Source organism: Mya arenaria, chromosome 2 (assembly GCF_026914265.1).
Source record: "Mya arenaria isolate MELC-2E11 chromosome 2, ASM2691426v1".
In the NCBI taxonomy this organism is placed as follows: Eukaryota; Metazoa; Mollusca; class Bivalvia; order Myida; family Myidae; genus Mya; species Mya arenaria.
The window spans coordinates 54,716,271-54,742,148 of record NC_069123.1 but is presented as its reverse complement, the minus strand read 5'-3'; the positions used below and the strand labels follow the sequence as shown (position 1 = coordinate 54,742,148).

The following is a 25,878-nucleotide window of genomic DNA, read 5'->3' as shown; positions in this document are numbered from 1 at the left end:
TTGATTATATCTACTTTGCAGATATTATAGAATCATAATTTAGTATTTCTGTAACCACTACAGGTATCTTCATCATTTCCTACGACGGTATGTGGGTTGCAACGAAGCGCCGGGTTATAATGCAATTCTTTTGAATAAGAAATGTGTTGTAATTGCTTGCATACGCTCTCAAGTAATAATGGATGTTTTTACCTTCATACAAAATATTTTGAGTGTGTTTTTGCTGGTTTAATTTCATTCTTTCGCGGTATGAAGATGTGCCTTTCTGTTCACCTATCAATCATGTCATTCAAATTAGACTTATATTTGCGGAACTGAATACAATGCCAGTCGCTCTATGTGTCGGCTTTGTAGTGTACACACCAAGATGAGATTTCCATGCCAGCGAATTTGCTTTTCTTCTCTAACGTCAAACGTATTATTTTTTACTGAATTGGGTTCAATTTGTGTTGTTTTCGGTATTATACAAAGTCGCCTGTCGAGTGTGTTGCTTGTTTTAAACTTTCTTCAAGATACTGAAGCCAGCGCATTCAGGGCGTTCTATGTACAACTAAATTAACTATACGTGATATTTTTTATTTATTCAATGGACGTTTATAGTAAATGGTGTCTTTCTGTATTTGTATGATTTAATCACATGTTTAGAACAATATTCATCGAGTCAAATTTTCAGGACAATACCAAAAAATAATGTATTTAAGTAATAGTTAATATAATGTTATTAATTGGGTGATTTCATATTGGCCTAGTTATTTGTCCGAGGTTAGCTGTATTTGCCTGAGCCCGAAAGGGCGAAGGCAAATACAGCTGACCGAGGACAAATAACTGGGCCAATATGAAATCAGCTAATTAATAAGTATTTTATTAATTAACTTTTACCATTTTGGTTCAAAACATTCTTATCACTTACCTTTAGTTCACATTGAAGACTTATTTTAATATCCTTTATTCATTCATGGTGTCAGTCTGCTTTTCTAGACTTGACTTTGCTGATTTTGACATGTATCCTTAAAGTGACATTGCACATACTTATGAAAAAAGCACTGTGCATTGTAAGGAAGCATGTCTTTTCGTCTTACTTTGTAAATCGTTTGCCAAAACGTCAAATGTTTTACCTTCTTCGTCATTTTGTCGGCGTACAAAATCATAATAGTCGTAAAATCCACCAACGGGTTAAATACAACTGTAATATCAAACCGTACAAAGTGGTTCAACCATTCAATGGGTTCAAGTATTCCAAATAAAGTTATATGAAGAACAAAATATTTAAAACAGTCGGAAAACGGAAAACAAAATGACTACCTTTAAAACGTAATTTCCAGCATATTTTTCATATTAGGCGAGTTTCGACAGCCAATGAAAATGGTCCATTTCTCAAATCCTATATTAGGCGAGTTTTGTAGCCAATCAAAACGGAGGAAACTCATATTAGGCGAGTTTTGTTGATATTGGCCGAGTTTGGTCGATATAGAGCGAGTTCTGGCATTTATTGTCTTCAATTGTCTGGTATTGATATCGCAATTGTCTCTGTATCTCGTCAAATACGTAATAGTTGATTAATAAAGAATTAGAATAGTGTTAGAATTGGATTATGTTTTAATGGTGGCATTAAAGCACGTGTTCTTTAGATCAGGTTACACAATATACACATCGACATCAGTAAAAAATGGCCCTTGAACATTGATAAATTGTATGTTATGCATATATATATATATGGCGAACGGTAACAAGGTATAGCACATGATAATGCTGATCTTAAACGACATTATAAGAAATGGCTATAACGATATGCTTGTGTATTTTCAGTACAAAATGCCGACGCCCGAGGGCCTATTGCCTCAGATTAAGGACAACAGCGATGGGTCCATCTTCGTTCAGTACCACCCGGTGGTACAGGGCCGACACGAGGTGCAGATGTCATACGAAGGCGCCGGCATTGATGGTAAGCACAATGCAACAGTTCAGTTAAGGGATACGAAAATGCATGTTTGTAAAGTTAACGTTTGGCATTTGCCAATTTTTAAGTATATGATTTGCCACATCTTTTGCATTAGGTCAGGAGATCAATAACTTGCAGATTGGATGAAGATGATATGATAGATAAGTTAATTATCTTATTTTGAAAAGAAACGCCGCATTAAGTGGCACTTGTTATTAAATTAGAATGATTCACTGCCAACACTGGTTGCAATTCATGTTCCTGCTGCATAAGGACAAAGTAAGTGTACTTTATTCATATGATAATACATCGTGTTAGAAATATCTTCATATCTCAACGTCATGCAAATGTATTAACATTAATATAACCAATACACTTGCGAATACAGCCCTATATCTTTCATCCTAAATAGCTTTTTAAAAAAACAGTCAAACCTATCACAAATCCAAAGATATTATGATTTTCAAGTACTGTGCAATTTTGATACTAAGCCACCAGTGTAGACATTTTATTATTGGTTGCTTTCCTTTAAACTAATCAAAATATATTCATTTCATACAGAACGTGTGTTTTGCAACATTCCTCTGTTTTATGTCTACATTTTGGTAATGGTTAGGAAAATAACCATTAAATCCATATGCCAGAAGGCATTAAGATGATTTGCGAAATCTTCAGATTTGTTGTAATTAAACACAAACATCTGCTAATCATCTTGAAATGTTTTATATTCTTCAGATTCACATTGAATATCAGATTGTGTTCAAAGCGGTGTGTATAAAATCAAGTAATGGCACTTATGTGCATGAAAAAAATAGTTATATTCAGACAAGCAATAGTCATGATATAGTGCCTTCGAAAAAAACATCCAATACGTTTCAAACGTGCTTCCGTTGATCGGGTATCATTGCTGGATTTCCACAAGGTTGATAACCTAAAATCCCCTGAAAATATAAACATACGCGCACAGGTGTATCGTGTTAAGCCGGAGAGATATTTTCACCATTTTTACCCTTCCTATGTAACCGATAGCAACAAGTTTGCTCGAAGCTCATATATCATGATTACAAATCAATTAAACATAGCCTTTTGCAATTCTGGACTAGTCCTTTTTTCGTTTACTGTAAATTGCAAAGAATCCGATATTCTTGGCAATAAGGTTCATTTGTCCTCACATTCACCTGCATAGTAGGTGTACAACACTTGTCTCATAAATGCAAGGTAGTTTTATGGAATTAAGATAAAAAAAATATTATCCAAAATAACTTCGGCTTCATAAATACAAAAAAAAACGTGAATTATAGTCTCATAACTTCAGTTTACGTATGCATGCAATATGTTTTGTATTGGGATTATTCAGTCTTATGTTAAAAACCTATTGTAACATTTCATAACTCGAACATGTACTTTAATTTCCTCCGGTAATGAAGAGTAAATAGTTCTTTCTAGATACAAGATGGAAGAGAAATGATTTCACGTCGGGTATACATAAATTAAAACACTAGCTCGCAGAACTATTTTCCGACAAAATGCAAATCAAATATCATATCAATAATAAAACACAGAACCTGTAAGATAATAAATAAATAAATGCATTCAAATAAGATTAAAGTAACAAAGAATTGCCACACTATTTCAGACAGAATAATATCGTATCAAATTATTATAAATACATCGATTCCGAATTCTCACGACATGCGGAGAAATGTGCGGTATTTCTAAAACATTCATGTACTTTTGGTGATCGTTTCTAAGACCACATAATGAAATATTAATCCATTTTGTCGAGTGCACAAAATTAGATGTTTTCATCCTGTGTATCAGTACAAAACGAAATGAAGGATAGGAAAATCGGCCCTATGGTTCGTTGTTTGCACATGCTTGGTATAGGTTGAAGGACAGGACAATGCTTGTAGTCATCAAACAGTTCTACCAACATTCCTTCGACAACATTTTAGCAAATTCCATTCCGCTTTACTGTACATTTATTGACTTTGAAGTAGCATTTCACACAGCCGTTCAATGTTCTTTATCGATAAAAAGATTGTTCACTATGAAATCAAGTGCTTAAAATGTGCAAGCATTCCCAGTTTAATGTTTCAATTTTGTGCGAAATATAAAGATAGTATATCATGAGTATATCATGTTCTTGTGTAAAACAAGGGGAATCTTTATCCCCCCTCGTGTTTATACTTTGTAGCAATGGTGGTTTAGAGTTGACATACTAAATTAGATGATTTATCTAATAAAAAGATTTCGGGTACACATGTATCTTATACTTGTCGTCTATATGCTTGTCTAACTTTCCTTTTTGTGTTGCAATTTTGTATATATTGCTATGTCTGTTTGATCAAGAGCAGCTGATGCTGCCAATAAAATGAAACTGAAACCAAACTGTTATTGATTTCATATATGCATGTTTTAATCCCTCTGCAGGAAGCCCGTTCCAATGCCTGGTGGATTCCATCGCCGGCGGGTTTGTGTCGGTGTTCGGGTCGGGACTCGTCGGCGGCATGTCTGGCGAGAACGAGTCATTCACAGTAGTGGCCAAGCACGGAACACTCAGTGAGTATAGACACATTAACTCGTTGCATGGTACACTGTAAGGTGGATATATGGTAGCGTTAAGACAGGTGAACTTATGGTATTACTTGTATTTGGACTGTATAAACAGATCTCTGCTAATTTCACCAATAGAGAACCATGTAGGCATTATACAAACCCTACCAGGGGAATTCTTCGTATGTTTATGAATGTTGGTAGCCTCTTTAAAAACAAGTACTGATAACTCATCTACTACATTCAGAATTTAGATACTAGGATACAATCATCTTGGGTTAGTGTGAGTTTTGGGTGTTTGAAAGTTCCATTAACGATGAAATACCCGGGGAAGGAAACAAAAACGCACTATTGTTGAAACTGAACTGTTAAGTGGTTTTGGTCCTGTTATTGCATTTGAAATAAATTTATGTAAATTCCGACTCAATATTTCTTGCAGAGTAACCTAATTTGTTTTTTTATTATATCTGGTAGAAAATGCATTTCTAGTCTTTATTAAACAGTTATCAGTCTTTTCCCGCTGTTTTATTGTTAAAGTTGGCAAGTTTCCTTTCTGTTAAATGAACAGAAGGAACACCCATAAAGACGACCAGTTAAATTTACATCTCGCATAATTGCTGCACCACATCAAAGTTCGTGTTTTAGGAATTTTGATGAGCATTTTGCCGAATTAATTTAATCGTTTTAGTTGCTGTATAGCCTTTCTGTACTATTCAGTACCTTTAAAAGTTATAGCTTTACAATAAAAACCTTATTGTTATCTTGCATTGTTTGCTTAAAAATGTGTAAATAATGAATGTATGTTACATGCCGAATTGTGTTTTATATTTAACCACATTTTTGCTGTAGATGAATGTACTCATGCAGTATTTATAATTTCAGTGTTTAGGTAGTTAAATCATAATTTATTGTCATATTCTACCGGGGTCTTAAAGTGTGTGTATATAATTTCAGACGACGTGCAAGTGTCTATTGATGGCCCGGCACGCGCAGATATGACGCGGGAAAACAAGGGTGACCGGTCGATCTTCAGCTACCTCCCCATGACCCCCGGGGCGTACAACATCAACATCAAGTACAAGGGCAAGGACATCAAGGGATCCCCTTTCCAGGCCAAAGTGTCAGGTATGTAAAATTCTGATAACTTATTGATAGTATGGTGTACGTACGTGTAGGAAAATTGTTAATATGTTGTGGGCCAACAAACTAGTCCAATGACCCTCGGTCTATATAATATATAAATCTGCCTATTTTGCAATGCACACTATTCCAGTAGTTAACCTATCATGTGTTAACTTTTGGTTAAATCCATGTTTCGGCTATTCCTAAGTGCATTCAGTGTTCTTGTCAATCAAGAACAACCTTATTATCTAATTCTACATCATGACCTTGTTGCATTTTGCATGTATCTTAAAAATAGTCAGTTTAAATGAAATATTATAATAATGTATTAACCCTCCTTAGCCAAACTTAATAAATCACCATGAAATAAATAAATCAGAAATCTGTATGAATTAAAATGGCCTAAAACAGAACGAAATATCCGAAAACTAACCATTCTACATGTATAACAAGGTCAGTCATGTATAACAATGGTCAGTCATGTACAACAATGGACAGTCATGTATACATTGGAGCTATCATTGACGCAGTTATTGGGGTTTTGCAACTGAATGAAGATATACATGATTTTTGTCTCTCTGGCATCACTATAATCTGTTAACATGCTTTTACTATTATATAATAATATACCTTGATTTAAAAGCTTAATATCTTGATGTACAGGTTTGAGGCGCGGACTATGTTATTGTTATCAAAAATAACATTTCATATATAACACATACAGAAGTGAAAACCGGGCATATTTAAGATTTAAAAAGGAGGTGGTTGTTCTTGTTTTTTCCGTTTTTTTTTATTTCAATTATTGTCTGATCATTTTCCAGTGGCATACCTGTGATTCAAACAGCAAATATTGCCAATTACGGACCATCATATAAAACTAAATTAATGTACGTGAAGCTCCCATTCTTGACCTATTTTATGAAGATACCACTAGGGAGTGGATAAAATCAAATGAAACAACATCAAGTGTTCCGTTTCCTGCCATCATGGATGAGAGTGCTGCAGGCGTCTGTTCTCAATTGCAGTAATTTTGCCAAGAAGCTTATTAATAGATTAATGGACTGACTTACAACCACCAGGCCCTTGAACTCTCATTTACACGGGCATGATTTCAATCAGAGGGCTAGGAGTCCATTACAGCATTTTCTCGGTACAATAGCAGTGTAGCCCTTAATTTTGTTGACTGCGGCCTTGTAAGAGAGAAACTGACATACCGACAATATAAATAACGTATCTGGCAAGCTGTTTCTTACGAGTTTCTTCGCCAGTACACTTAAGCCGGAAAACGATTTTATGTGGCAAAAAACTGTGATGTATGAAGATGGAGGTTGCCTTCCTTCCGTATCTCTTACATAATGATAGGAATAACTCTCTCAGGTATCGATATGACGATTTCTTCTCATAATTACTTCTGGTAAACCGATCAGATTTTAAGCTAACACGTGATATTTGTTCATACACTATAGCTGCTGCTCGTTTTATCGGAGCTTATTCGCTCAGGTCGGCATCATATCTACATTTGCTCGCTTACAACACGACCGCCCCATGTAAACCTAAACACTGAGTAGCTAGCTGTTCATACTTGCGCTGTTAAACGCTGTTACAAAACAAGTAACCGCCGTCTCCTTTATCTTGTACAGAATCTCTCCGTTATCTTTGACACTGACTGTAGACTACATTCACTTGGTTTACTTCGCAATGTCGGTTTTCTTCAACCCTACCTATTTCAAACGATCACATTTATAACATCAATATATCTTATGAGACTAGTGCCCATGGGCATTTATATCATATATGTTGTTTTTCCTTGTTCGCGACAGGCGAGGGCAGGAAGCGTTCCCAGATCTCCATCGCGAAGAGCAGCGACTATGCCCTGAACGTGATAGAGCCTGACATTATTGACCTGGCCGCCTCCCTCAAGAAGCCTGGTGGAGGCATTGAGCCTTGCATCCTTAAGAAGCTCCCAGACGGCCATCTAGGTAGACATACGTGCAATTACATGTGAATAAGGCGGTCACGAATGCACATCTCTACAATATTTCTTTAATAACTTTGCTCTGGATTGTTTTAGTAGCAATACTTTACGTCTTATTTTGTTTTGTGTTTTCTTTCTTTTTTATACTGATTGCAATTATTCTATTTTCCTACAGGTATCGCATCGTTCGCGCCCAAAGAGAAAGGCACGTACCAGATTAACGTACACACGTCTAACGAGAAGCACATCAAGGGGTCCCCGTTCTCCATCCCCGTGGGGGAGTCGGAGATGGCGCACGCTAACAAGGTTAAAGTCTCCGGTTCAACCTCCACTGCACAGGCTAACTGCGAGAACTACTTCGTTGTCGATACAACAGGAGCCGGTTAGAACATTGATAACTATATTTGAATTAATTCTTCCGGTCCTACGCAAATGCAAATTTCACACCATAAACATCGTTTTGCGCTTAACGTATGGATGGTGTTGATGTTTCGTTATATTTTAAGTCAGTCGTGATGTATTAATAACAGTCTTTAAAATATTTATACAAATATAGTTGGTTGTAAGCACAGTCGATGGATCCACTTCATTTCATATCGGTATTTGTATATATAGCGCGGTACTGTACTGTTTAGTGTACCTCTTGTCAGGTTACGGTGGTATCTCCGTGGTGGTGGAGGGGCCACACAGGTCCGAGCTGGACTTCGAGGAGGTCGAACCCCGCAAGTACAAGATCTACTACAGCCCCCATGAGCCGGGAATATACATCCTCAACATCAGGTTCGCGGACGAACACGTTAGTGGTAAGCAGCCCGGGATTCTCCTAGTTGCATAGCTTGGGACGTATACTAGTACATCAAGATATGTTGATGGGTTGGCCCTTGTCTGTGGAACGTCTCGTTAACCAGATTATAATTACAAAAAGTGTATATTATCTGTTTTTCAATACGATAAAAGGCTATATATCGTACAAGCCTGGTACTACATTTTCGTTTTTGGTCGTTAGGTGGGCAAAAAGGTCGTACTTCGTAGCTTTATTTAACACGTAAAGTATTAGGGCCATTTTTATTCTTTAATAAATATTTCATGTGATGAATATTTCAATATTGTATGTGTACATTATAAACTAATGAACGCATACAATTATGATCATGAAAACATGAAAACACAATTGTTTGTTTTTTTCTTTTTAATTTTCTAGAAGCTACCTATCTACCAATATAGTCTGACGTTTGTACAAAGTAAAATTTTAGAAAAGCGATCATTGTATTGTATGTAAGTTAAATTATTCAAAGATATAACCGGTTTTATCCGGCGAAGCCACGAGTGAAAATGTAGTTTTTTTATGATCACGAGTGAAATTAAATACGATCTTACACTGAAATAAACAAATTTTCTGTTTCTTTTATGCTTATTTTCGGAGTTTTATTTGTTTTTTATTTATTTCTGAATTACCCCCTTTTTTGAAAAGGGTGGGCTTTACGCCGCTACCCGTGGGGCGCCCCTCATGCATAATTATAGCTGTCAACTTTTCTACTTTCGGTTTGCTGAGAAATAGTTCTCTGCTATTCATTCTTATAGCTTAATATTCGCTCGTTTTTTTATTGCAAAGCTTTATGAACAGTAAACAATGAAGTATTATTAGTGCACATATGTTCCAAAAATAATGAAAACACTTTTTATTTTAAGATGGACATGAATCGTAACCAAATTACTACGCCGCTATTTAAAGAATGAAAATTTGGAAGGTCAAATGTGTTAGCAAAACAAATGTGGATACTCATTGGATTTTAACCATTTTTCTTAGTTTAAGCTAGGCTGCATGTACGCGTGTTTTTATAGTAAGTTAATATTCAGTCATCTTACTGTCAGAGACCAGTCTGTTTCGCTTTAAAATGTTTGTTTTCCAGATATTATTATTAAGAGTAAATGCCACGCTAGTTTGTTGACACATTTTGAGGTGTGGGTGGGGTAAAAAATATCGGATCTATCTGTAAATTGTTGTGTGAATTCTCCAGGAAGCTCATTTTACGTACTACAATGGTTAACAGTTCAAAATACATTTGAACGATGATATAAAATTTTATTTATGTTCGAACAGTTGTTTTTGTCTGTAATTTGTTTGGTATGAAAGCAAATGTTCGAACATTCAGCTTCAAAGATCAGTAAAATGTTTGATAAACGGGATAACCGGTAATAAACGGTAAGTTGTTAATTTCCAATTATATATTTATTTGTTTAAATTTATAAAACATTTCTTTTATATTTTTTTAAACATTTTTGACATAATTTATTGAGGTCCAGTGTTCTGTTTTGATCAAGGCAAGTACATGTAACAACAAAGGAATTTAAAGTAGTTCTGAAAGTTGATATTTTCACTCCTTATTTTGCAGTGAAAATATCAAATTGATATTTTCACTGTTGTTATTTCACTGGTAAAACCCCATATTTCATCGAAAAGCATGAAAGAAGTAGTGTTTATTATATTCATTGAGTAAACTTTCTTCTTTAATTTGCACACGTGTTTGTTACACTTACACGACCAGTAAAATTGAAATCAAAAATATATTCCTGTCATTTAAAAAAAAAACTAGTTGTTAAGAATACCTTTTAACATGTACACGACCCATGTGTTTTGATTACCTGCAGGAAGCCCGTTCCTGCTGAACGCGAGCGGGGATCCTTCCGGCCGTATCCGGGAGACGGTTTCCCGGGAGATGGAGCAGGCCGAGGCTATCCAGCCTAACACTAAGTGCGAGTTCCTCCTTAAAATTCCCGGTAGGTAACGGCAATAAACTATATGATGTCTGTCGCGTGAGCAATTTAGTTGTGTGATTTTTATTGAAAACTCAGTTCAATAAAAAAGTATATCGACCTGTCCGATCCGGTTATGTTTCCATCCAACTGTCCAATCTAAGTATGTTTCCATCCAACTGTCTAATCTAATTATATTTCCACTCAACTGTCCAATCTAATTATGTTTCCATTCAACTGTCCGATCTAATTATATTTCCATCCAACTGCCCAATTGTGTAATGTTTCCATCCAACTGTCCAATCCGATTAGGTTTCAATCCAACTGTCCGATCCGGTTATGTGTCTGATGTGCAATCCAACTGTCAAATCCTGGTATGTGTCCAACCAACTGTCCAATCCGGTAATGTTTCCAACCAACTGTCCAATCATGTAATGTTTCCAACCAACAATCCAATCATGTAATGCGTCCAACCAACTGTCCAATCCAGTAATGTTTCCAACCAACTGTCCAATCATGTAATGCGTCCAACCAACTGTCCAATACGGTAATGTTTCCAACCAACTGTCCAATCCGGTAATTTCTCCTTCCAACTGTCCAATCCGGTAATGTTTCCAACCAACTGTCCAATCCGGTAATGTTTCCAACCAACAATCCAATCATGTAATGCGTCCAACCAACTGTCCAATCCGGTAATGTTTCCAACCAACTGTCCAATCATGTAATGCGTCCAACCAACTGTCCAATACGGTAATGTTTCCAACCAACTGTCCAATCCGGTAATGTTTCCAACCAACTGTCCAATCCGGTAATGTTTCCAACCAACTGTCCAATCGGGTAATGTTTCCAACCAACTTCCAATCATGTAATGTTTCCAACCAACTGTCCAATACGGTAATGTTTCCAACCAACTGTCAAATCCGTTAATGTCTCCATCCAACTGTCCAATCCGGTAATGTCTCCAACCAACTGTCCAATCCGGTAATGTCTCCATCCAACTGTCCAATTTGATTATGTTTCCACCCAGCTGTTCATTTTGGTTATGATTTCATCCAACTGTCAATTCTGGTAATTTGTCCATCCAACTGTCCAATCTGGTTATTTGTCCATCCAACTGTCCAATCTGGTTATATGTCCATCAAACTGTCCAGATTGGTTATGTTTCTATCGAACTTTCCGGTCAGTAATAATTTTTTAACATAAGGCAAGTATCGATGTATGGTGCTACTTTAATGAATGCATCTTACATACGATTACTATCATGTGTGCTCTTGGTGTAATGCTTAGGGCTATACAAATACACCGTTTCCAACTTTTCACTGACCAAATCTCCCTTCTTCAGGTACTAATCCATTCGATATGGAGGCTTCGATCACGGACGCGGAGGGACAGACGGAGCTATGCGAGGTGATGGACGAGGACGACTTCCACTACCGCATCAACTTCACCCCCACCGCCAAGGGAATCCATATCCTCTCCATCAAGCACAAGGGCATGCACATCTCAGGTACGTGTAGACATTCTCTTACATAACGGTCTATGTATTCCAGCGGAACATCGTTGTTTGTTTATCAACATTTGCTGGAACACTCGCGGTTTGAAACTGTACACGGAGCAAGACAGCGTTCCTTTTCAATAATATATTCATTATATGAATCAGCAAGATTTACTTGTAGTCTGTCATAATTTAGCTATTATACAGGATTCGTGTACAACTTTGTAGTAAAATATATAGTTTCTTCGCGCTTTTTGTATATATAATTTATTATGTAATTCGTATAAGAATATAAGATCTGCGATGTTCAATGACCAGCGCTAAGTGTGTAACGTACATATTTATGATCAGCCTTAAATATGCTTTGTTTTGTTCCTCTCTTACAGGCAGTCCCTTCCAGTACACGGTTGGTCAGCTGAAGGTGGGCGGGGCCCACAAGGTACAGGTGGGCGGCCCCGGAGTCGAGCGCGGGGAGGCAGGATCTGAGAGTGAGTTATATACGTGATGTTTCAATGAACATCATTTACATCAATCATGAACCACTTGTTATAAATATTTATTTTACATCTATGAGCGAACATATTTTTCGGGTGTAAATCCGTTACTAGTGTTTCACGTAAGTGACTTATGGCCTTCAATTTTCTGGTGTGCAGGAATGTTTCCAAAGAAAGACTTTAAACATTTAATCAATTGTCTTTAATTAGCACTGCTATAACCAACCAACATGTATGCATTTTACTAATTGTAAAGTATAATTTGTGTTTCCACAGATCACTTCAACATCTACTCGCGTGAGGCGGGGGCTGGAACACTGAGTGTGGCAATCGAGGGCCCCGGCCATGCCAAGATCCGCGTGGAGGAGCGGCCCCATGGCTTCCTCGGGGTCTCGTACAACGTAGATAAACCAGGTGGGTCACAGTGGGTTTGTGCAAGGAATATTGAAGTGCTATTTTACATGGCTGTAAGCACAATTCGGAACGTTATTGAACGTTTGGCATGTAATCAAAGTTAAATTATTGTTCATGGTTTTAAAAAAGCCAATAAGATCAATGTTTATTTAGCAGTCTACATTCCATTGTCGCTAACAAGTTTGATTGTAATTCATGAACTATTACCCTTACATAAAAATACAATGGCTAATGGCTTGTGTCGAACGATGATACACAGATGGGTTGTCAGTAATGGCTTGTGTCCAACGATGATACACAGATGGGTTGTCAGTAATGGCTTGTGTCCAACGATGATACACAGATAGGTTGTCAGTAATGGCTTGTGTCCAACGATGATACACAGATGGGTTGTCAGTAAGGCTTGTGTCCAACGATGATACACAGATGGGTTGTCAGTAATGGCTTGTGTCCAACGATGATACACAGATGGGTTGTCAGTAATGGCTTGTGTCCAACGATGATACACAGATGGGTTGTCAGTAATGGCTTGTGTCCAACGATGATACACAGATGGGTTGTCAGTAATGGCTTGTGTCCAACGATGATACACAGATGGGTTGTCAGTAATGGCTTGTGTCCAACGATGATACACAGATGGGTTGTCAGTAATGGCTTGTGTCCAACGATGATACACAGATGGGTTGTCAGTAATGGCTTGTGTCCAGCGATGATACACAGATGGGTTGTCAGTAATGGCTTGTGTCCAGCGATGATACACAGATGGGTTGTCAGTAATGGCTTGTGTCCAGCGATGATACACAGATGGGTTGTCAGTAATGGCTTGTGTCCAGCGATGATACACAGATGGGTTGTCAGTAATGGCTTGTGTCCAGCGATGATACACAGATGGGTTGTCAGTAATGGCTTGTGTCCAGCGATGATACACAGATGGGTTGTCAGTAATGGCTTGTGTCCAGCGATGATACACAGATGGGTTGTCAGTAATGGCTTGTGTCCAGCGATGATACACAGATGGGTTGTCAGTAATGGCTTGTGTCCAGCGATGATACACAGATGGGTTGTCAGTAATGGCTTGTGTCCAGCGATGATACACAGATGGGTTGTCAGTAATGGCTTGTGTCCAGCGATGATACACAGATGGGTTGTCAGTAATGGCTTGTGTCCAGCGATGATACACAGATGGGTTGTCAGTAATGGCTTGTGTCCAGCGATGATACACAGATGGGTTGTCAGTAATGGCTTGTGTCCAGCGATGATACACAGATGGGTTGTCAGTAATGGCTTGTGTCCAGCGATGATACACAGATGGGTTGTCAGTAATGGCTTGTGTCCAGCGATGATACACAGATGGGTTGTCAGTAATGGCTTGTGTCCAGCGATGATACACAGATGGGTTGTCAGTAATGGCTTGTGTCCAGCGATGATACACAGATGGGTTGTCAGTAATGGCTTGTGTCCAACGATGATACACAGATGGGTTGTCAGTAATGGCTTGTGTCCAACGATGATACACAGATGGGTTGTCAGTAATGGCTTGTGTCCAACGATGATACACAGATGGGTTGTCAGTAATGGCTTGTGTCCAACGATGATACACAGATGGGTTGTCAGTAATGGCTTGTGTCCAACGATGATACACAGATGGGTTGTCAGTAATGGCTTGTGTCCATCGATGATACACAGATGGGTTGTCAGTAATGGCTTGTGTCCAACGATGATAAACAGATGGGTTGTCAGTAATGGCTTGTGTCCAACGATGATACACAGATGGGTTGTCAGTAATGGCTTGTGTCCATCGATGATACACAGATGGGTTGTCAGTAATGGCTTGTGTCCATCGATGATTCACAGATGGGTTGTCAGTAATGGCTTGTGTCCAACGATGATACACAGATGGGTTGTCAGTAATGGCTTGTGTCCAACGATGATACACAGATGGGTTGTCAGTAATGGCTTGTGTCCAACGATGATACACAGATGGGTTGTCAGTAATGGCTTGTGTCCAACGATGATACACAGATGGGTTGTCAGTAATGGCTTGTGTCCAACGATGATACACAGATGGGTTGTCAGTAATGGCTTGTGTCCAACGATGATACACAGATGGGTTGTCAGTAATGGCTTGTGTCCAACGATGATACACAGATGGGTTGTCAGTAATGGCTTGTGTCCAGCGATGATACACAGATGGGTTGTCAGTAATGGCTTGTGTCCAGCGATGATACACAGATGGGTTGTCAGTAATGGCTTGTGTCCAGCGATGATACACAGATGGGTTGTCAGTAATGGCTTGTGTCCAGCGATGATACACAGATGGGTTGTCAGTAATGGCTTGTGTCCAGCGATGATACACAGATGGGTTGTCAGTAATGGCTTGTGTCCAGCGATGATACACAGATGGGTTGTCAGTAATGGCTTGTGTCCAGCGATGATACACAGATGGGTTGTCAGTAATGGCTTGTGTCCAGCGATGATACACATATGGGTTGTCAGAAATGGCTTGTGTCCAGAGATGATACACATATGGGTCGTCAGAAATGGCTTGTGTCCAGCGATGATACACATATGGGTCGTCAGAAATGGCTTGTGTCCAGCGATGATACACATATGGGTCGTCAGAAATGGCTTGTGTCCAGAGATGATACACATGTGGGTCGTCAGAAATGGCTTGTGTCCAGAGATGATACACATGTGGGTCGTCAGTAATGGCTGGTGTCCAACGATGATACACAGGTGGGTCGTCAGTAATGGCTTGTGTCCAGCGATGATCCACAGGTGGGTCGTCAGTAATGGCTTGTGTCCAGCGATGATCCACAGGTGGGTCGTCAGTAATGGCTTGTGTCCAGCGATGTTACACAGATGGGTCGTCAGTAATGGCTTGTGTCCAGCGATGTTACACAGATGGGTTGTCAGTAATGGCTTGTGTCCAGCGATGATACACAGATGGGTTGTCAGTAATGGCTTGTGTCCAGCGATGATACACAGATGGGTTGTCAGTAATGGCTTGTGTCCAACGATGATACACAGATGGGTTGTCAGTAATGGCTTGTGTCCAACGATGATACACAGATGGGTTGTCAGTAATGGCTTGTGTCCAGCGATGATACACAGATGGGTTGTCAGTAATGGCTTGTGTCCAGCGATGATACACAGATGGGTTGTCAGTAATGGCTTGTGTCCAGCGATGATACACAGATGGGTTGTCAGTAATGGCTTGTGTCCAGCGATGATACACAGATGGGTTGTCAGTAATGGCTTGTGTCCAGCGATGATACACAGATGGGTTGTCAGTAATGGCTTGTGTCCAGCGATGATACACAGATGGGTTGTCAGTAATGGCTTGTGTCCAGAGATGATACACAGATGGGTTGTCAGTAATGGCTTGTGTCCAACGATGATACACAGATGGGTTGTCAGTAATGGCTTGTGTCCAACGATGATACACAGATGGGTTGTCAGTAATGGCTTGTGTCCAACGATGATACACAGATGGGTTGTCAGTAATGGCTTGTGTCCAACGATGATACACAGATGGGTTGTCAGAAATGGCTTGTGTCCAGAGATGATACACAGATGGGTTGTCAGTAATGGCTTGTGTCCAGCGATGATACACAGATGGGTTGTCAGTAATGGCTTGTGTCCAGCGATGATACACAGATGGGTTGTCAGTAATGGCTTGTGTCCAGCGATGATACACAGATGGGTTGTCAGTAATGGCTTGTGTCCAGCGATGATACACAGATGGGTTGTCAGTAATGGCTTGTGTCCAGCGATGATACACAGATGGGTTGTCAGTAATGGCTTGTGTCCAGCGATGATACACAGATGGGTTGTCAGTAATGGCTTGTGTCCAGCGATGATACACAGATGGGTTGTCAGTAATGGCTTGTGTCCAGCGATGATACACAGATGGGTTGTCAGTAATGGCTTGTGTCCAACGATGATACACAGATGGGTTGTCAGTAATGGCTTGTGTCCATCGATGATACACAGATGGGTTGTCAGTAATGGCTTGTGTCCATCGATGATACACAGATGGGTTGTCAGTAATGGCTTGTGTCCAACGATGATACACAGATGGGTTGTCAGTAATGGCTTGTGTCCAACGATGATACACAGATGGGTTGTCAGTAATGGCTTGTGTCCAACGATGATACACAGATGGGTTGTCAGTAATGGCTTGTGTCCAACGATGATACACAGATGGGTTGTCAGTAATGGCTTGTGTCCAACGATGATACACAGATGGGTTGTCAGTAATGGCTTGTGTCCAACGATGATACACAGATGGGTTGTCAGTAATGGCTTGTGTCCAACGATGATACACAGATGGGTTGTCAGTAATGGCTTGTGTCCAGAGATGATACACATATGGGTTGTCAGTAATGGCTTGTGTCCAGCGATGATACACAGATGGGTCGTCAGTAATGGCTTGTGTCCAGCGATGATACACAGATGGGTCGTCAGTAATGGCTTGTGTCCAGCGATGATACACAGATGGGTCGTCAGTAATGGCTTGTGTCCAGCGATGATACACAGATGGGTCGTCAGTAATGGCTTGTGTCCAGAGATGATACACAGATGGGTCGTCAGTAATGGCTTGTGTCCAGCGATGATACACAGATGGGTCGTCAGTAATGGCTTGTGTCCAGAGATGTTACACATAATGGTTGTCAGTAATGGCTTGTGTCCAGAGATGTTACACATAATGGTTGTCAGTTGGTTACTCTTTTGCGTACATCTTTCAAGATTCATTAAGATATGTTCTTTGGTCGATGCTATGACTATCATGCCATTTACATGTCTTAACATCGAATATTATAACCGTGATGCAATGCTATTCTTGTCAGAAAGGCATTGAGTACTGCGTTTGATCTTTAAGATACACTCAGTCGTGCTTTTCATTCACTCTTGCAATATATACAATCATATGATTGTGCTAATTTTTCAACAAATGTTCTTTCTTTTACAGTGTTTCGATAATTCGTGTTTTGTTGACGTACAAGCGGGATTGAAATTCAGTATATGAGACACATATTGCTTATAATAGCACTGTTCATTTATACTTTTTTTTTCTTCTTACATATTTCCATTTTTTACAAGACATTAATACGAAGTGTTAATATTGACATAGCAGCGTCCTTGTCGTTATTGGTTTACTTACAGAGCTCTGCACCTAGCCACTTCAAACGTTACATTGCATTTGTAAGACCATTGTTTGTAAATGTGGATGTTCGCGTGGAGATAAAGTATAAAGGTTTCTGGGAAAAGGTAGAAACACAGAATGTGTGCGTTTTTTCTTGGTTGGCAGTGTTTAACATTGCATCTTTATATATCTAAATGTAAACTGATATGATTACATTATGACTTGAAAATGTGCAAGCAGATTGCTGCAACATTTCAGAATCGTTATGTTTTGTAAGATAAAAACTCTTCCCATTGTTTCCGTGACGCAGATGACGTTATGGATGCTCAATATGATAATATTCAATTGTTTCTTATCGCCTTTGTATCAACGTGGTAGTTCTTTGTATTGTTAAGACAATAAAGACAAACCTATGAAGCTGCTACATTTAATTGAACTGTCACGCATGTTATGTTCCTCATCAAAGTACATGCTTGAGCAAAATGTCATCTAGTGCAGGGGATATCCGGCGATGCGCGTGTTTGCTCTGGTTCTTCATACTTATAACAATACTTAAGGACATGTTTACTGAATATACGACATATCTGTATAACCGTCCCTCCACCCCTGCAGGTCAGTACGGCATCCATCTGAAGTTTAACGACGAGCACATCCATGAATCGCCCTTCAAGGTCAGCATTTCACCTGATGGAGGTGTGGCCCGCCAGGTCACCGTGCACGCCCTCAAGGACAGGGGACTTTCGGTAAGTACCAAACCTGCAAGCATGTGTGCACTTCGGCTTCCAATGTAATAATTTCTATGTGATTTACCATTTAGATATAATGTGTCGTTTGTTTTATAATGTGTATTTGACATTTCATAGTGTCTAGATGCACGTGCTTCAAAACGGGTACTGTGTGAGGGGGTTTGACTACAGGCGGTTATATAAGTTGTGCACGTTTAGCAATCCAGTTTGGATTACTTGCAGCCAGGTTGATGTGAGCCGAGACCAAGGGCGTGGTCAGTGCGCTCACGTCAAGTCTTAGAACATGTCATAAAGATATTGAAAGACATGTCTTTGTTCGATTATGCTTTGAATGATTGTTCTTTAGTGCTTTGTAGACTAGTGCTACCGTAGTAGCTTTATATTTTGCTGTGTAGTAGAAGTAGTATGCAGCAAAAGCATACCTTGTATAAAACATAGCTGCTTACAAACCTGTGTATGTTTGTTGGCGTATGGACTAGTTCTTTATGTATGTGATGCACCAGTCAATTGCGACCACGCCCCGCCCCCAGGTCCGGTGGTATACCGGGAATAGCCAGGGGAATGGGTCGCGTTTTAACCTTCCAGGTGGCCCCGCAGTGCCGGATGAATGAGGTGGTTCTGTCGTCGCGCCAAAATTTGCGGGGAATGGGCCTTACCTAGGGTTCCGTGGGTGCGGGTGCATTTAGCGGGGATTTTACCAGCAGTTCGTCCCCGCAAGGCAAGGATATTACCCGGGCTTGGCTGGACCGAAAGTCAAAGTTCCCACTTTTCTCCGGACCTGGGGGCCGTAGTTACAATTGACTGGTGCATAATTGTTATGAATATAATGTTAGTTTGTAATGAATGTTTTGACATGAGAATGAATGTATGTAATGTCAGTTGGTTTTTATTTCCATTAACGACAGGGAGCCAATAAGGTTAGTCCACGGTAATGTGAAGGTCTCTTTCATCCCACAGCCAGTATTGCCATTGTGTTTTCATTTATTTACTTTCAGTTTATTGTAATTGTTTTATTTTGGTTTGTTCACGTCTGGTTCACATGCTAAAGTTCTTTCTTGGCATTAAAACGTAATGGTATGATTATAAACACTGAATGCATTTTCTTATTTACTTTTAGGAACTTCTTCTTAAGGAACATTGTTTTCTTCAATAAAAGACATCGATGCCTAAACTTATGATCAAAGATCGCTTAATAGGAACGCAATATGGTTATAACATAGTATTTGAAAAAAAAGTAATGGCCGGACCGGAATTTGAAACAGACATGTATGCTTACTCGCTGGTCTCATGTAAGGCTTCACTATTAACATTCCTTTGTGTACAGACACAGGAATCTAAGCCAGCTTGATGCCAAAACATGTTTTAAAGCGAAATGATTCGTCTGGAATCACGTGGACGAAATGGATTAAGACCAAAGAATAATATTATTGTAAACAAAACAAAGCTAATTGGAAGTATGTAGTCATAAACGATATAATAGTATGTGCAGTCTTTCATACGTATTCTATTAGATGTGCAAAACTTTCGTATGTATTCAATTAGATGTGAATTAGATGTGCAAAACTTTCGTATGTGTTCAATTAGATGTGCAAAACTTTCGTACGTATTCAATTAGATGTGCAAGACTTCTGTACGTATTCAATACTATTTGCAGGACTTCTGTACGTATTCAATACTATTAGCAGGACTTTCATACGTATTCAATAATTTTTGCGGGACTTTCATACGTATTCAATATTTTTTGTAGGACTTTCATACGTATTCAATTATATTTGCAGGACTTTCATACAGAACAGAACAGAACATAGTTTATTTCTTATCAATCAGTTCACACAATAAACACAATGATATAAGTCAAAGATGACCCTTGATCATTGATTAATTTAATATTCTGAATATATACAAGGATATATAATAGTTGCAGGACTTGCATATCGAGGGGTGAATGCGAAAAGGTTCTAAGTGACATTAAATAAAGAAGCAGATAGAACCTTTTCGCTTTCACCCCTCGATATGCATACAATGATCTTCGGTACCCAGGCTATTCAATTCCATTGAGTGGAGTAATCGTAATACAAGAGCGTTGATTCCGACGGTGATGATTAGTCTGTTCAGGCTTTTAGCAATGTTGAAATCGACATGACATGATTAAAACAAATTGCAATTGATCCTATCATGATTACACATATTACTTCCTGTGGTTGTAACCTCTATATCCTAACATCGGTAGGCCATATCTCTTTGTTACTGAACATTGGTAGGCCATATCTCTTTGTTACTGAACATTGGTAGGCCATATCTCTTTGTTACTGAACATTGGTAGGCCATATCTCTTTGTTACTGAACATTAGTAGGCCATATCTCTTTGTTACTGAACTTTGGTAGGCCATATCTCTTTGTTACTGAACATTGGTAGGCCATATCTCTTTGTTACTGAACATTGGTAGGCCATATCTCTTTGTTACTGAACATTGGTAGGCCATATCTCTTTGTTATTGAACATTGGTAGGCCATATCTCTTTGTTACTGAACATTGGTAGGCCATATCTCTTTGTTAATGAACTTTGGAAATCAGTATTGAATTTTCTGTTATAATAAGTAAATTACTAAAATTAATGTTGAGCATGGATAAGTTCCAGCTGGGATTCATTCCCCGGCTGTGGTGCCGTCTGCATGAAGCATCTGCACCAAGCATCCCCTGCCAACTTTCTCGTCTACCTGGCCAAAACCCTGCCTAACAAATAACCAACTTATTTTGCTTACTAATGCAATATCTCGAGGAATTTATGGAGATGTGTATTCCAGGTAGCACAATGGAGCTAACGACAATAAGAAATAATTGAGCGAGTTGTTAAGCGATTGAGCGTTTAGTCGCCGACTGATGAACCTGTTCCACGGTGACAGGTGTCATGTCGGGGATTGCCGCACCGGCTTAACGGCTGGCCTGGCACCGCCGACCCACGCTGTGTGCCGCTTGTACCAGTAATGAGATGCACGTGTGGATTTCTAGATTTGCTTTATAACGATGAAATATGCTTTTTAATGAGTTTATTGTAAAGTTATAAAAAAATATTATTCGCAATTGTTCAGAAAACAGGGAATTAGTATTGTCTATGGTGTTGCAATTCAACTAAATGGCAGATTAATACATTTTTTATGTTCTGTAAATGTAAGAAAGCCTTAATGTATGACGCCCACGAACGAATATTTCACATTTTATTTTAACTACGCACATATTATTGAAAACTCATCCCGTGTATCCCCTGCAGATTGACAAGCCGGCGACGTTCACGGTGTCGTTCAATGGCGCTTCCGGTCAACTGCACTCATTCATCCGGTCACCATCTGGCGGCCACGATGACTGCTTTATCCAGGAAATGGACTCTGGACTCTACGCCATTAGGTGGGAAAAAACAAGATTGGTGTCAATGATTTCAAGAATCCCATTTCGTATCAATGTTAAAAATAAGCACAAACAGACACATTCATTCCAAAGGTACTGCTCTTCCCTTACATGTTCTTCACTGTCTATCATATTTCCATAGGTTTATCCCGAAAGAGAACGGCGTGCACTACGTGGACGTGAAGCTGAACGACACGCACGTGCCCGACAGCCCGTTCGCCGTCATGGTTGGATCCGTAGCCGCCGATCCCGCCATGGTTCACGCGTTCGGAGACGGACTCGAGAACGCAAGATGCAGTAAGTAGATGGCGCATTTTTAGGTGAAATCATATTTTTATGTACGTTCGAATCCAATATCTCTGATCTTCATTATACATACGTTTAAATCCAATTTCTCTGATCTCCATTATGTATGCGTTTAATTGGAATTATACTCACGTTTTTAATAAAAGACTTAACGTTACATTAACTTTAAATTTGTTAATGAGTCATTGTTGGCGTGTGGGTTTGTTGCCCGTTTTCTAATTTTCCTTGACTGTATCGGCGTTGGTTTGCTCCAGACTTAAACCAGAATATTTTTTTTATAATTTAAGTCTCTTTTTTCTTTAATTTCGGCATCAAAGAGTAATATAGTTATAAAAAGTGTTTTCAGGTTCATTACCGAAGAGGGACGTGAGTGGGGTGGTGCCTAAACATGAATGTTATGTTTTTATTTTAAGATATGATTATGTGATACACAGCAATTACTTCACTTATACTTCCAGCTTGAGGTCGTTACTCCAGTTTGCCTTGGTTATTTCTATGTTATTAAGTTAGTAATCTATATTTACCTTAATAACTATTGCAGACCAAAAGGCAAAGTTTGTGGTGCGGACAGCTGGCGCTGGTTCCGGTTTCCTCGCGTGCTTTATCGACGGGCCGTCCAAGGCAGCGCTGAGCTGCGCGGAAGTGGACGAGGGGTATGAGTTCAGTTACACGCCCTTTTCCCCCGGCAAGTACCTCATCACCGTCAAGTACGGAAATATCGGCATCGCAGGCAGCCCCTACCAGGCCGTCGTCACCGGTAAGAATGATTCGCTAAACTGGATTTAATTTTAATTGGTTATAACTGATTTTTACGTGCAGTGCCTGTAATGAAATAGCTGTATTGAACATTAATTATGATCTGCTCTGGCTCGAGCGTAAACAGTCTGTGCACCGGTTTCAAGACTAGACTATTCTGACTGCGTTTTAAACTTTAACCAATGAAAAAACTATCAGATTCATACGAGAGGCCTTTAACAGTTATGCATCGATACAATCGCCGCTGCCCGACGTCTGTACGCTGTCTTTTTTGACCTTCAGGTTCCGGCCGGAAGCCGTCACCGATCCTGGAGCAGTCGTCCATGGTTGTGGAGACTGTGGAGAAGAAGCCGGGTCAGAAGGCGTCCAAAAAGTTCCGTGGAGATGCTAGCAAGGTGGTTGCCCGTGGACCCGGCATTAAGAAGGCCTTCCTCAACAGGGCACAGAACCTCACACTCGACGTCAAAGATGCGGGTATGGGCAAACTCTTGTCATGGCGGATTTGATCTGATTAACTTTTTTTCTGTGCCCTATATGCACTTTTCACAACGTCCCTTGATAGCCGGAAAGGCTCAGCGTAATCATCTACAAATAGGTCCTGTTTTTTGGTAATCAAAAAGGCCGTTATGTGATATCAGATAGATGAGAGGCTGAAAATACACCGTAGTACTCGTGCATGCACGTGAAGCTACACACGTGCAGTTAACAGTTGTAATTTCGTACACAAGTTTATTGCGAGTTTTTATCAATTAAAGTGGCACGATATAGGTCACATAATCGATGCACCTATATTTATTTTTAATACATTATTATATTGAACTCATTTCATTTCAATAATTAAATGAAAAATAAATGATTTGTGTATAGATAAAATATATTAGCGATATTTGTTGCGCGTTTGAACGGGTGAGTGTGTGGAAACGTATTGATTGCAACCTCATTAATAAAGGCCAATATTTTAACTGTACACAAATGATTTACTTTTTATTTTGATCATTCAAGTTAAATAAATGAAATATAATTCTGCATTAAAGTTAAAATGAAAAGGTTTGCATCTATTAAATTAAAAGCTATATTGTGCCCATTTAAACATTTTTTGTAAGCTCACTGGTTCTCGCATACACTTCATGTTCCGTGCTTTGTATGTTAATCTGAGCTTTGTACAATGGACACATACGCGTATTACGTAGTACATGAACAGTAGTGTTCGCAAACGCCCGCATGCCATACATGTAGATTGTCTTGGTGTAAAATATTGCGTTTTTGGAAGTCAGAACATTATATCACGCACACTCAGTTATGCTAGTGGATTATCTTTTATCAATTTAACACCAGCTATTTGTCATTGTCTAACAGGTAACGCTTTGCTGTCGGTCGGTATGATCGCACCATCCGGCTTGCCGGAAGCGGACCTGAGCGTGAAGAAGACGACGAACACGTCAATCACGGTGACGTACACTTGCAAGGAGCCAGGCGAGCACATGCTTTCCATCAAGTGGGGAGACGATGACATTCCCGGCAGCCCCTTCAATTTGCACGCTTAACTTATGTATTTTCCTTATGTGTTTTGTTACTTTGTATAGCTTTTATCTGTGTACAGTGGTGACATGCGTGATTCAATTTATTATGAATTTCCTTGTTTTGTAATCGGTATAAACGGCCATTACTAGGCTGGTGATTGCTCTACGTGTAGAGGGTTATGTTAAAGTTGAAATGGTGTCATATCGCTTAAGGACAAGTGAAAGTTTTCGATTCAAGCACCAGAATGAGGACAAGCTAGTTACAGGCGTCTGGATCTAGCGCCCAGTCGGTGCCCGACCCCGGTCACCAGGGGTGTTTGTAGCGTCCAGTCAGTGCTCGACCCCGATCACCACGTGTGTTTGTAGTGTCCAGTCAGTGCCCGACCCCGGTCACCACTCTACTCTTACATTTACCTTATAACGTTTTCATCCCCATTACGGGCGGAAGGTTTTAGCTGTTAGGACTTTCGACCATGATAACGCAGGGCGTCTTCAGTGCGACGTTCAAGGACGCTTGAATGACGTCACTATTACTTCAAATACATCGTGTGCTTGTCTGTTGAACATTATTCCTGAGTGATTTGGATAGATTAATTTTAATTTTATAATAGATATAAACGTTCTTATTTGAAGTGTTATGGACAACTATAATTTCGCCAAAATGGTACAAAATACTTAACCTACATAAATATTTTTTTTGTGTTTTGTCGATGTGCAATATAAGTTAATTCCCACATATATTTATTGTATTTATTGTGTTTTGAAATGTTAAGGATTCTACTGTATGATTGTATGTGTGTTTGTGGAGCCGCCTATCCTGTACTTGGTGTTGTCAGTCAGTCTGTGGTGGTTGGGGAGTGTGTCTCTCGTTGCGCGTGTCACCGGCGTGATTCACAATATCTAGGAATGTTTATTAATAAATTAAACATTGGAGGTTCAACAATACTTGTTTTCTATCCCCATTTCACTGTCTTAAGAGTTATTGTTTTATATATCAAAATCCACTACCATTTAGTCAGAATCCCAATTCGATACAAGTATTCTGTAGCACAATGTAGAGACAAGCGTGCAGCGTCCGTTGCATTTCGGCCGTCTGTTGCATTTCAGCTGTCTGTTGTATTTCAGCCGTCTGTTGCATTTCAGCCGTCTGCTGTATTTCAGCCGTCTTTTGTATTTCAGTCTGTTGTATTTTAGCCGTCTGTTATAAAAGGAGGCATCACTCGACACTTATTAAAGCCAGAGAAATTGG

General features: G+C 39.4%; 1 protein-coding gene across 5 annotated transcripts in view; it reads left to right on the top strand.

Annotated features, from left to right (window-relative positions):
* LOC128204108 (filamin-A-like) overlaps positions 1-25,572 on the top strand; it is a 74,437-nt gene extending 48,865 nt beyond the window's left edge. For all 5 annotated transcript variants that reach the window (XM_052905460.1, XM_052905469.1, XM_052905478.1 and 2 more), the window contains exons 2-17: positions 1,807-1,942; positions 4,373-4,501; positions 5,450-5,620; positions 7,438-7,596; positions 7,768-7,974; positions 8,243-8,395; positions 10,242-10,370; positions 11,689-11,853; positions 12,228-12,329; positions 12,612-12,749; positions 18,511-18,641; positions 21,914-22,047; positions 22,190-22,344; positions 22,895-23,110; positions 23,392-23,583; positions 24,466-25,572. In XM_052905460.1, the coding sequence (XP_052761420.1) occupies positions 1,807-1,942; positions 4,373-4,501; positions 5,450-5,620; positions 7,438-7,596; positions 7,768-7,974; positions 8,243-8,395; positions 10,242-10,370; positions 11,689-11,853; positions 12,228-12,329; positions 12,612-12,749; positions 18,511-18,641; positions 21,914-22,047; positions 22,190-22,344; positions 22,895-23,110; positions 23,392-23,583; positions 24,466-24,653 (2,505 nt within the window). In that variant the 3' untranslated portion in view covers positions 24,654-25,572. The remainder of the gene's footprint in view (positions 1-1,806; positions 1,943-4,372; positions 4,502-5,449; positions 5,621-7,437; positions 7,597-7,767; positions 7,975-8,242; positions 8,396-10,241; positions 10,371-11,688; positions 11,854-12,227; positions 12,330-12,611; positions 12,750-18,510; positions 18,642-21,913; positions 22,048-22,189; positions 22,345-22,894; positions 23,111-23,391; positions 23,584-24,465) is intronic.
* Positions 25,573-25,878: the final 306 nt, after the last annotated feature.